Source organism: Amphiura filiformis, chromosome 12 (assembly GCF_039555335.1).
Source record: "Amphiura filiformis chromosome 12, Afil_fr2py, whole genome shotgun sequence".
Classification (NCBI taxonomy): domain Eukaryota; kingdom Metazoa; phylum Echinodermata; class Ophiuroidea; order Amphilepidida; family Amphiuridae; genus Amphiura; species Amphiura filiformis.
The window spans coordinates 14,507,627-14,520,965 of NC_092639.1; the positions used below are offsets into that span (position 1 = coordinate 14,507,627).

General features: G+C 33.0%; 1 protein-coding gene across 1 annotated transcript in view; it reads left to right on the top strand.

Moving 5' to 3' along the window:
* Positions 1–13,339, top strand: part of LOC140166654 (uncharacterized) — a 57,342-nt gene that overhangs the window by 32,965 nt on the left and 11,038 nt on the right. The window contains exons 13-16 of the mRNA XM_072190152.1: positions 752–844; positions 5,364–5,495; positions 10,320–10,450; positions 11,750–11,850. Of these exons, the coding sequence (XP_072046253.1) occupies positions 752–844; positions 5,364–5,495; positions 10,320–10,450; positions 11,750–11,850 (457 nt within the window). The remainder of the gene's footprint in view (positions 1–751; positions 845–5,363; positions 5,496–10,319; positions 10,451–11,749; positions 11,851–13,339) is intronic.

Consider the following 13,339-nt stretch of genomic DNA (forward strand, 5'->3'; position numbering starts at 1 on the left):
GTATTTGAGCGTGCACATATTATCTAGAATCTATTGTTTAGCGTGCAGGTTTTAGATAATGCATTGTTTAGCGTGCAGGTTTATATAATTTGGGCTGTGAAGGGTAGTTCGCGAAAATATTGCACGGGAGAAGAATACATAACGATGAATAGAAACGGGCACTAGAAGTGTATGAGAGGATACCTCATCCCTAGATTTCCACAGCCATCATCTTGTATAAATGTTTAGATAGATATGACCATTCCAGCTATGTATTTAAGTATAAGCAAATACCATACAATGACAACCCTGGGAACTTAGAAACAAACTTGATAATTTTTTACTTACATCTGACTATAAAGCACACTGTTAAACAATTATATCAATAATACAGCCATTTAATTGATTAAATGTGTATCAATGATGATTTAAATACACTTGGATGCTTAAAATAATACCAAAGTGTTTATTTTATATACTAGAAAACCTAGCCACAAAAATAATCCAGAGTAAAGTTTGACTCCACTTCTTACCTTTAAATGTACACAAATTCCAATATTAATCATGTTCATTAGAGTCTGTATGCAACTTTTAAGACTGATCAAAGTTCACGGATGGTCTTGGAATTCAAAGTTTCATTCTGTAGACATAATGCCTTAATCATGCTAATCACTTATGCCAGGCTATTGTTAACCGGTATTATGTGTTATGCATACTCATGCCTTGGTTAATGTGATACCTGTTATTTTGGTTTTTGTCATGTGCTGTACAGGAGGAAGAGGAATATGATTCACAGAGCCCAAGTTGTGGCACACCATCACCAGTTGAGGAAGATGTCGGCATTTTAGTCCGCATTTTAGACAAGGTAGGCAATATTATTATGCTTTGCTTAAATAGGTTTTATGACATAATTATAATCAGTAAAGTTAGGCATTTTTTTACATTTTCAGAAGTACTATTTTTATCCCAATTACAGTATATGTGACGTGTCGTGTCAAAAGGAGACACTTTTGGGCAGGATCGTAAATGGAGAAATAGCCAAAAATCTGCCAGGGGGTGATTTTTTCACAATTTTGGTTTGTTGCGAATTTGTGATGTTATTAATGTTAAAAATATTGTCTGATAGTTTCAGACAGGAATATAACTGGCATCTTGTATTTTTTGAGACATTTTTCAAGGTAAATCCTACTCTCAACATTGTCAATAATATTTTTAAAGGCCGATATCTCAATTTCCAATTTTATAATACCACAATTTACCAACTCAATATCTTCGCTTAGGAATGTCCGATTTCATTGGGGAAAACGGCATTGTGGAGCAAAATATCTCTATATTCAAGCTATGTAAAAACCTCAAAATTGATAACCTGCCCAAAAGTGTCTCCTTTTGACATGACACGTCACATATACACATAAAAATCAGTGAGCTGTCAAAATATCTATAACTTAGTCCTGTTTTTATGCTTTGTGATGTCATTGATTGTAAACAGGGCTTTGTATTTTAAATAAGGCACCACTTATGACGTAGACCATGCTAATTATACAAATCGTTGATATTATTATTATTATTCATAATTATTCATATAATTTCATATTAAGTTCCATAACCTTTTCTGTTTTCTGCGCATATATTTTTTTCTGATCATGATAAGCTTACAGCAGAGGATGATTTAAGCACTTCCCACCACGCCACTGTGTTGACTTGCGGTTAGCACAGCTGTGTGAGTGAACATGACACCGACTGCTCGCATATAGCATTGACGGTCATGGTTAAATTTGAATTTGGACTGATATATTTACAATAAAAACGCATTCACAATGCTGGTCGATTTCACATTTTATGTTACCTACAGAAGGTGTGAATTATCCTTCATGCATACATCACTTTAGATCTGAAATCGACCAACTAATAATGACACACGCACAATTCTTAAACAACATCTTTTGCACAGAATTCAATGGGATTTGAAAAGTAAAGTGGCAGTTGAAACTCTGGTGATAACACGTTTGCAGTGCATGATGGGGCTTCCTTAAATCATCCTCTGAGCTTACAGTGTAACAAATTAGGCTTTAAATAATTACTTCCTGGAGTGTAGGTGTACATGTACACAAATCATTGGACAAATTTGTGGTTTTTTAATGTTTAAGTTTATGTTAAAATATATTTCAAAAATCAAATGCAAATATTTTGGCAAATCAGTTGCGAAGGAGATTTAATGTGACAATGTAACTCAATTGGAAAAATATTTTGCTTAGGTATTTTATGCATGAAATGTTTATAAACACAGACAAATTAAAAAGTCTCCACTAGTTCCATCCCCATTTAATCAGAGTCTGATGAGTTTATGGCAAAATAATTCATATAATAATTTTCTATACACTTTCCTTCGAAGGTTGATATCAAGTTGATATCAAAAGTTTAATCATCGTGAGCATAGGAATCGTTGTTTGGAAATTCGTGCAATTTTAAAAATGACATAGGGAATTGTATCATGTATCATGTAGCGGAGCTAGCGTGAGTGCCAAGAATTATGTTGCCTGAATAGGCCGGCAGGTTAAAGGTTTACCCATGCATGTCAAAATGTAAATCAAAAACCCCGCTCTTTCAATTGTGCGCAGGCAAGTGTACAATGATTCCTGTACGGGTTGTTTCAGGCCACATAATAAGCTGATACCATGCATTGTCTTTTGCGTGGTCAATTCGTAATTTGTCATTTTTAAAATTGCACGAATTTCCAAACAACGTCTCCTATGCTCACGATGATTCAACTTTTGATATCAAATTTGGTATCAACCTTCGAAGGAAAGTGTATAGAAATTATTTTGCAATAAACTCATCAGACTCTGATTAAATGGGGATGGACTTTTTATTTTGGCTGTGTTTATTTCACAAAACAAATGGAGCACAATAGCTCCAATAAATGTGTGCCTGCCTCCTGCAGAAAACGTTGTTTGTATCTTTTATTTTATATGCTTCATTTGATTTCATCACATTATAGATTTAAATATTTCATTACATAATATCATTTTCTATTTTCTGTCTGCTATCTTTACCATTTACTAATTACTGCATTAGTACATAAGTTTTCTGATTTGTTATTCAGAATGTAGTATAAACTTATCAAATCATGATATTTCCTGTAGCGATATTTACTAATTACTAGTTTACTTACACTTATTATTTTATTGATAAGGCGACGTAAAAAGAAAACCCTGTTCTACGGGCCCGACTGACCCAGATTTTGAACAAATTGGGAAAACATTTTTCCTGTACAAATGAATGCCGACCCAAATTTTGGAAATTTCAGGAACAATTTTTTTTTCTTTTTTGTATTTTCTCAAATTGCAAATTATTTACAGATTTTGGTTATTTTTTGGGTCATTTCCAAAAGAGAAAAAAAGAAGACCAACCCTACTTGAAAGGTCCGTCCGCCCGTAGAACAGGGTTTCTTTTTTTCGTCGCCTAATAGTATTAAATTTTCCAGCACAGAAATAAATTGCACTAACATTGATGTACATATAATGGGAGGCTTCCGTCACAGTCTCAGCATATTGACAGTTTCCAGGCATGACAATTTTCAAACTTTTGCCTGAATTCAGGCAGGTTTTGGGCCTTTAAAGGCCAAATTCACACACTTTTTTGGGCAGTTTTCAAAAAAGCCATTCTCATGCCTGAGTTTAGGCCTAGACAAATTTGTTTCAGATATGAATGGGATATTGATTTATTTCTTGAAAAGCTGTACATCTTGTGTGTTGTGTGCAAACATAGTACTTTTGGTTTCTGTAGATTGCCTATAATATAGTTTAACAATTATGACAACTGGCTGAGAAATCCAGAAAAAATGACACCTTTATGAAAAAAGAAATCATTGTAATAAAAATATAATTTTGTTTTTAATAAATAATAAAAATCAGTCTGTATGTTCCCACATCATTAATCTTCATGTCTAACCTATGACAGTAAATATTTGATGAGAAAAATGTTCAAATTTGAGCTAAATTTGGGTGGTTTGCTCAAAGTGAAGCTAATGATCCTGAACGGCAGAATCGTCAGCTGTAGGTATAACATGGAAACATGAATTTGTCTAAGCTATACAAGTTCAGACAGGCATGAAAAAGCTTTGAATGGTCGCAGATTTTGGCGTACTAGTACCGTATATGGTGATGACAACAAAACAAAACACTCCCTATACCCAGCAAACACAAAACATTTTACAGAAAACATTGAAATGTTGGTCGCATATAAACAGTAAAGGGTATAAAACATTTTGAAAACTTGCTGCAAAACATAAACATTCTAACATGATATTATTTTATTCCTTTGAGAAGGACCACAACTATTTTGGTGAAGGCTACATAGTTTTTAACCTCAGCCAAGTGTTCTTGACTACATAGTTTTTAACCTCAGCCAAGTGTTCTTGAAGGACTATGTTTCGAAAATGTTTTAAAGGATAAACACTACATTTTGAAAATGTTGTCAAAATGTTATTGATTGTAAAATATTTTTTGACTAAACTTTGGGAATTTTTTTTTTGCACAAAGTTTTGTCAAAAAATATTTTACAATAACATTTGGACAACAGTTTGAAAATGTTGCAGTGTTTGTACTATAAAACATTTTTCAATCTTTTTATGACCTCTATATAACCCGACATTTAATTTTTACTAAAACATTTTGATAAAAACCAAAATGTGTTAAAAACATTTTTATTTTAAATGCTTACAAAGAAGAAGGAAAAAAGAGCAATTTTTGTAAGAACTACATTTTTTTTAATCAAAACCGAGTGGAACATCTGGTTACCCAGTAATTGCTAACAGGGTTGGCACAATTTGAATAAATTGAAATAAATTTTGCTAAATAAAATTTTCTTATTTAAATCAACTTTGTCAATTTTTACCATTGTTGATCAATTAAAGTTAATTTCTTTCTTAAATTGACTGTTTTAGTTCATTCCTAATACTTCTACACCTTTTGGATACAAAAAATCAAATAAATTGATTTAAATAAAAAAAAAATCTGATTTAAATGAAATAAATCAATTTCTTTTTATTCTTTAAAAAAAAAAAATTGCCAACCCTGATTGCTAACAAGTAAATACACAAATTTGCAATTGAAAATTCACAAGTTAACTTTTCACCATAGGCCTTCAAAAATGTTTATGAAGGCTTATGATTTCAATGTATTGTTTTAAATCATATTTCCATAATGTTGTTACCTAAATCATAACCTAATTTTGACTTCCCTTCATCATCACCTACTAGTTCAATTTTCTCCAATAAGATGTAAATTAACTCCAGATCTAATGAAATGGAGGTTAATTACACTTGTCATACTATCCAATTATGGTTTGATGCCTTACACAAAAACCCAACTTCCAACCCACAGCAGCCGTCCACAGAACTCAGTGCCGAGCAGGTGCGTGAAACAGTTCAGAAAAGACTGTCTGATCTTCATAGTCAACTTGCCTCCAGTACAAAGCAGACATCAGACCCAACATCAGAGTCATCAGCAGCAAAAGTAAGTGTATTAATGCATGCAATTATTGTCTTTGTTAATGTGTTTGTTTGCGTTTCATTCATTAATTGTCTTTATGTGTAGCCAATGTTGTGTTTTGTGGGTTATAAGGCTTTGTTGTGTTTTGTGGGTTGTGACAAATTCAATGCAAGTGTGCCCTGCATGTACATGTAAGCATGTTAGTTAATACATACAGCTTTGTCTTGGTTTTGTTGTTTCGGTGAAGTTTGGTTTATTTTTGTATGTGCTTTCCAGCTCATTTTAGCATAAGACATACGGGAAAACATAATGCTTACTTCAAAAACTATTCCTCACAAAAAGATTCTTTTTCTTACTATACAAACATTTAAAAAACATTTAAAATAACACTAGGGCCTTAGGTCTCATCTCAAGTTGAGAGTAACACCATTGGATTTCGCAGTGGCAGATTCAAATCACACATGCTAACCTTATCATGGTGTATACACATGCGTTGAAGGGCGATTTGTCTGTACGCTGGCGACGCAATAGTGTAAATGCACTGATTCGAATCTGACACTGAAATCCAACATGATGGCGTTATTCTCAACTTGAGACGAGACACACTATAGATATGAAATGTTGTTTACATCAGAGCTAATAGTGCATATTTGTTCTGGTTTGAATCATTGTAAGTTTGTAGAGTGATTTACTAACTTACTTCCTGAAACACATACATTATAATATTGACATGTTTAAGTTCCTGATGTGCCAGTGACATTGGGATATATGGAGATATACTTTGGTTCACCTCAAGTTTGGTAGTGACGTCAATGCTCTTTCGCGTTTGCGCCGCAAGCGTGCTGACAATCCGCCCCTGTGCGTGTGCGTGTACACTCAGGGCGTTTAACTTTATGCGCGCAAATTGATACTGCTGTGAGCGAAATAAGCACCTACGTCACTACTGAACTTGAGATGAACCACAGTATAGTGAGAGAGAGACAGACATAATGACAGGCGGCAACAGAGACCAATTCAAGACAAAGAGAAACAGATAAGAGGTGTGGCGAGGAAGAGGAATACACAGCTAGAAAAAACTAAAGAGAGAGAGACAACAATTTTCTTAATTTTTGGCTTGTGCCTTTTATCATGTTTATTTGTGCCTTAGTTCAGGATTTACCCGAAGTAGACAGTTTAGCAATTAATTAGTAATACATTATGTTTTTAGGTTTTACTCTGATGCAAAGATAAATGTAATTCAATTAGAAAAATGAAAATAGTGTTGTTAAATTTCAAATTTCGGAATTCTTAGATTCAGCATTTTATAATAAATAATAATTATAATAATAAATTTTATCAACTGTAAGATGATATGTGACATGATCTGCTCCATGGGGGCCAAAGGGGGCAATTTTGACAATTGTGTTACTATGGTTACTACCTTATACATACAATAGGCTATATTCTGAAAACACCAAAGGTCTAGCATACTTGGTTCTAAAATTTCTGATACTTTGTGATGTGTATTTTGTACATACATACATACATACATATAAGAGCTTTTAAAGCACTATTTCAAAAAGATCAAAGTGCTAAGTGATACACTGCAAAAACAAGAGAATAAACAAAAGCAAAGAGTCAAAAAGGATAATAATGAGCCTAAAGAGATTGTTTAAATGTTGACACCGAGGTTGCCTCCCTGATGTTACGCGGGAGGCTGTTCCACAACGCTGGACCAGCGGAACAAAAAGACTTGTCACCACTGTGATTTTTACCGATGTGAGTGTTCAGAAGACTGGTATCCATAGAGGATCTTGTGACGGGTCCAGATGAGCATGTTCTGTATGAGAGTAATTCCGTGAGGTATGAAGGAGCAGATTCATGCAAACATTTGAAGACGTATAGACAGAGTTTGAATTTGGTTTGATCTCTTACTTATGTATTTTATTGTTTTTTACTCCATATTTTTGCCTTTATCTTAATTTCAAATTTGCCGCCTTTGGGCCCCATGGACCAGATCATGTCACATATAACTTTCAAGAGGTTGTGATCCTGGGGTTGTGATCTGTAATGACGAAGTTATATTATTACAAAGTGATGATTTTAGAAGCAATAAAGATGATAAGGTTTTGACTGTTATGTCAAATTTTGAAATTTTGGATTTCTTAGAAACGGCATTTTCTAATAAACAATGTAACTTTCAAGAGCTCAAAGTGATGATTTTACAAGCAATAAATATAATAAAGGTTTTGACGCAAAGTCATCCTGTATAAATGTTTGCAACACTAGCCTTCTACTCATTCTGCACACCATTGAAGCTTAATTACTTGATCTAAATGCCACACATTTCTAGCTGATTTATAACTTTACTTAATGCTCAAACCTAAACAATTTCAACTTGTTTTGTGTGTAACCAAGTGATGCATCCTTCCTTTTAGTTAGTTGCAGCTAGTTGGGATGAGTGTTCATGTATATAAAATGTGACACAATCGAGAGGAGTGAGTCTAATGTCCGGGGTGTAATGTCACTGATATTAATTTGCAGTTATTGATAACAAGAAGTGTCTTTAAAAAAGACAATGCCATGGTTGAATATCATGCTTCATAACTTTGCATTGATAAGTGCCTGGAATGCTGTTAATTTATTTAAGTAATACATTCTTATATGGTTTACTTTGTTTATAATGTTAGAGAATCACTCAGTAACTTTGAAACTAGAAGGTAATTTCAATGGAGTTTGGAACATTAAAGCATTTTAAAAGTGTGAATGAATAATGAACAAAAATTACAAATTGACATAAGATTCATTCCTCTTGATCATTTCACATATTTATTTTATATACTGGCAGCGCCAGAATTATTTTTTTGGGGAAATCAAAATATTAAAAGTGGTCATTTCCCGCCAAGATTATATATCCCTTAATAAAACATTGGCTTAACTCAAGAACTGCAAGACCTATGGAAATATGAAATATGATCACTGGCTTCCTTAAGGGATGGGGTATGAACCTTTGGACAGTATTTATTGTGGGACATTAGAGCATATCAGACATATCGAATTGCATTCTGAATACGAAGAATGTCCTTCTGCCATATCAAATAATTTTGATTTTTTGAAATTCGCAATGTAATACACATTTTATGGCAATTGATTAAAAATTGATGTTTTTGATATTTAACAGTACTCGAAGTAAACTTTATAAATCTGATGATATGTACTTAAAGTGTATGTAGGTGGGATGAAAAGCCGACAATCAATTGAAATTTTTGACCTTTCGTATTGAAGATATGGATTTTTTCCTAAAACACCAAAAAATAGGTCTTTTGGGGAAAAAATCCATATCTTCAATATGAAAGGTCAAAATTTTCAATTGATCGTCGGCTTTTCCTCCCAGCTACATACACTTTAAGAATATATCATTAGATTTATAAAGTTTACTTCGAGGACTGTTATATCAAGAATGTGAAAAATATCAACTTTTAATAATTTGTCATAAAATTTGTATTATATCGTGAATTTCAAAAAATGAAAATTCAGAAAGACATTCTTCGTATTCAGAATTCAATTTGATATGTCTGATCACTCTGATGTGCTCTCATGTCCCACAAAAAATACTGTCGAAACGCTCAAAACGCTCTTTCCAGATCCCTTAACTCGTTTCCTATTAAATCAATATTAAGGTGTACACTGCAGTTTTTTTTATCATTATCAATCTAGATTTTTGTACTTCTGTTAAAATTTTTACATAACATTGATTCTCATGTTGCACTATATTTCCATCCAATATAAAATGAAACGATATGTGACAATATTTTGAAATTGAAGGCCTATATAGGAAAGAAAAAAATAACAATAACAAAAGTTGAGAATCATTAATTTTTATATTGAAAAACATTTATAGCTGATTTTAGTAGGGAAATGATATTGTTCCCAAGGAGGGACTACGTTATATAGAAGACTGGTAAATTTATGGGAATTATTCTGAGATCATTTTAAAGACCTATTCAGTGATTTGCTCATTCTGAAAATTGTAGCAAAATTTTTTTAATTCAATTTTTTGCACCTTGGTTAGTAGTGTAGATGTGTTAACATAGTCTGCTATTGGTTAAGCCAAAAGCCTTGTATTAAAAGACAAAATTGGACATTTTACATGAAATTGCAATATCTTTACATACAAAGAAAAATTAGCTACAAGTATTTGAAATGGGCTCCAACTTTGTCAATACTACTGTTTTCCTTGTTTTATTTTTGCCCAAATCGAATTTTCATTTAAAAAACACCTAATGACAATTTTAATGACTTATCCTTCACGTGCAATTTATATGCAATTTTAATTTATAACACTTTCCGGCTGGGATCACTGAATGGGCCTTTAACCAATGCAGTGACCCATTACCATATTGTGGCTGTCTCTATGCGGAACTTAATTACACAGATTTTTTTAAAATCCAGACGACTGCAACTAAATGTAAATAATATAGTAGTTAAGAATAAAATAATTATACCAGGTAAACCTTTTGATTAAAAAAAGTATACATAGCTTCATTTTTGGAATCAGATTATTGGCTGTGAATTCTGTAATTTTACAAAATTTTTATTTGAAAAGTTGCTGTGTAAATGCTGTATCTGTCAAATTATTGTGTTGTGATAAGTCTTGTTTTCCTATTTCCAAAAAAAAAAAGCATGTTTGATACCAGTATGTGAATGTGTGCACTTGAGCATGTCATAAATTAATTCTACTTACGTCATGTTTTGTTGAAAATGACATTTACATGTAGATCAAAATAAATTCACTTTTACGAGATTCCACCCATGTATATTGGTCTACATTGTAGCATTTGATCATTTTCTTCTCATTGTTTATTGCAGAGACGATTGGATGTTGGAGAAACTGGTTTAGCAGCTGCCCAAAGAGCTGCCAGTGTTATGGCAGAGAGTTATGGCAGACCAAATATGCTAATGGAACATGGCAAGGATGAACAGAACAACAATGAAGACAAGTCAGTATGAAACTCCATAGGACAAGGGGCAAAAGAAGGGGCATGCCCAGAAGCCTGGGGTGTTCCCAGAATCTTTAAAACGCAGGGCTTGAGAAGCTTAAAAGTACCCCAATGGCTGACTGTTCTCCCTGGGAGACACATCTGATAAGCCCTTTCCATTTCATGCCTGATGAGCAAGTGTCGGTAGCAAAGACCTGCCTAAAATCGACAGCAGTTGTAGTGTGGGATGGGAAGGAGAAGGGGTATTATAGCTGCCAATCACAAAGGCATACCCTGGAGACCTGGGAAAGGAGATGCTATAGGGGGTTACAAAGGAGGGTGGGATTTGGGAGGCAAACACACAGCTGGTATATCCACCTAGGTTTCATTATCATTGAGGTATAGGACTTTTTATTTTATCGGAGAAGAGCAGGTAGGGCAACTACTTGATTATATTTCTACATGTTCATACTACATACTCTGAAAATTTTAGAAAATTCGCACGAGGCCGTTTTTTTAAAATCACATTTTTGTCCCTAAAATGGGGGTTATAGCGCCCTCAACGGGCACTCTCTCCATAGGGCTACATGTAAAGACCAGTTATAGACAAATGGCCCTAAAATAAAACGGCCTCGTGCAAATTTCCTCAAATTTTGCATATGATGTAGATTTAACATCTGGAATGTAATGCAAGTGATGTCGTTGCTGCTCTTCTAAATTCATTTTTAAAATGTCCGCCCCAGACCAAGTTGTATCAGACTAAAAAGCAAATGAGACTTGTCTATGAAGATTATGATCGGGATTATGATGAATAGAACAATACTGAAAGTCAGCAGCCTAAGAAATGGCATTTTTGTTGTTACAATAAGCCATACCAACAGTGCAAGAAAGTCGTATTAAACTGACATTTGTAAATTGAGTTATTAAGGATTATGGAAATACAGGTAAATGCACACATTTTAAGTTATTTTACAGTCATTTAATAAATTATGATTAAAATAAATATTGGAAAAGTGAAAATTTTTGCTTGATTAATTTTTCACGCTTTGCCATTTTCTAACTGTTTCCCTTGTTTTTAACTTCACAATTCTAAGTTTCTGTACTTTGACCTATACACAAAAGGAATATATGTGTGCATTGTTATTTTAGCTTGGAACGTGAAAAGCGCAAAAAATAAATGTAGCGCAAAGTTTCCACTTGTACAGTAAGTAAGTTGAAACACAAAATGACAAAAATGCAGATATGACTTTGTTGCCCTAACCCCACAATATGGTATGACAGATCACTTGATAAATTATTCTTGTTATTTGTTTATTTCAGACGTGAAAGGTCAACTAGTTTAACAAATACAAGGAAGACATTGCATAGAATAGGAAGAAGACATAGCGATCAAGAATACCAAGGAGATCTTACCTCAGAAGGTAACTAGAATTGAATTGATATTTTCTTTTGGCTTGATTTTATCAAATGTGATCCAGTTATTGTTAAAATATGAAGGAACAAAATCTGCATATTTTAATATTCCAAGCTTAATTTTTTGTATTAAGGGATCGGATAGCAATGTTTGCACAGTATTTTTTGTGGGACATTTAAGAGCACATCAATTTTTAGGTCTTTTGGGGGAAAAATGTATATCTTCAATACAAAAGGTCAACATTTTCAAATGATGGGCAGCTTTTCCTCCCAGCTACATACACTTTTAAGTACATATCATAAGATTTATTAAGTTTACTTCGAGGACTGTTCAAATATCAAAAATAGCAATTTTTAATAATTTGCCATAAAATTCGAATTATATCTGGAATTTCAAAAAGTCAAATTTATTTGATATCAGATGGACATTCCTCGTATTCAGAATGCAATTTGGTGTGTATGATGTGTTCTTGGGTCCCACAAAAATTACTGTGCAAACGTTGCTATCCGACTTCTTAATGTAAAGTAGATTCTTAAAAACACAAGTTTTGCTGAATTTCTGATGTAAAATGTTATAAATAGTTATGTACCTATCATCTGTATAATTTGTAAATGCTCAGCATTTTAGATTTATTGAAAGAAATCGTTATGATTTCTTAGCTTTTAATTTGATGATCTTAATGCTTTTGTTTGTGATTATAATACATGTATTTGTGTGCTCTTGTGTGTATATCTTGTGTTTTTGTCTGATTGTCTTGAGATATGTAGCTTTGAACATCATAGATTTAATGTTTATACTATTTTCTGTAAACTTTGATGGGAGCTTACTTCCGCAATGTAAACACGGCGCCTGTGAAGCATAGTATGTGTGCTTTAAATAGGTAAAGAAAAACACATCATCTTCGTAGCTAATCAATCATAATGTTGATTATGCATCATTGTTAATAAGGCCAAAAAAAAAAATATTGTTGTGTTGCCCTCAAGTGGGAAAATGGGAAATTTGGGTCGGACGGTCGGATTTTTTTTTTTTTTTTTTAAACCTTCAGATTTAAAAAAATCTCCTCAAATATTAAATAATGCTTCTTCAATTAGGGGACATTTGTCAATTTTGACTTCTGGGTACCTGTTAGACATCAATTAAAGACTAGTCTTTCAATAAAATATTAATTTTAAGTGAAAAACATTGAGTTTTTGAACAAATCTGTAAAATCATCATTCAAAAAAAAAAAAAAAAAAAATTGCACCCCTGATTTTTCAGGATTTAGGGTCGGACGGTTGAGGGCAACACAACAATTTTTTTTTTTTGGCCTAATGCCGGCGTATGTGTTATAAGTTGTGCTTGTCGACATTTTGGAAGTCGGCTCTCATCAACTGGTTACAGCAACTTACTATAAAAAGACCTTATGATTATAAATCAGTCATATAAATATGATATGATCAAGTAGAATGAATCAGAAATTTGTAAACATTTATTTGCGATGTGGTCAAAATAAGTGT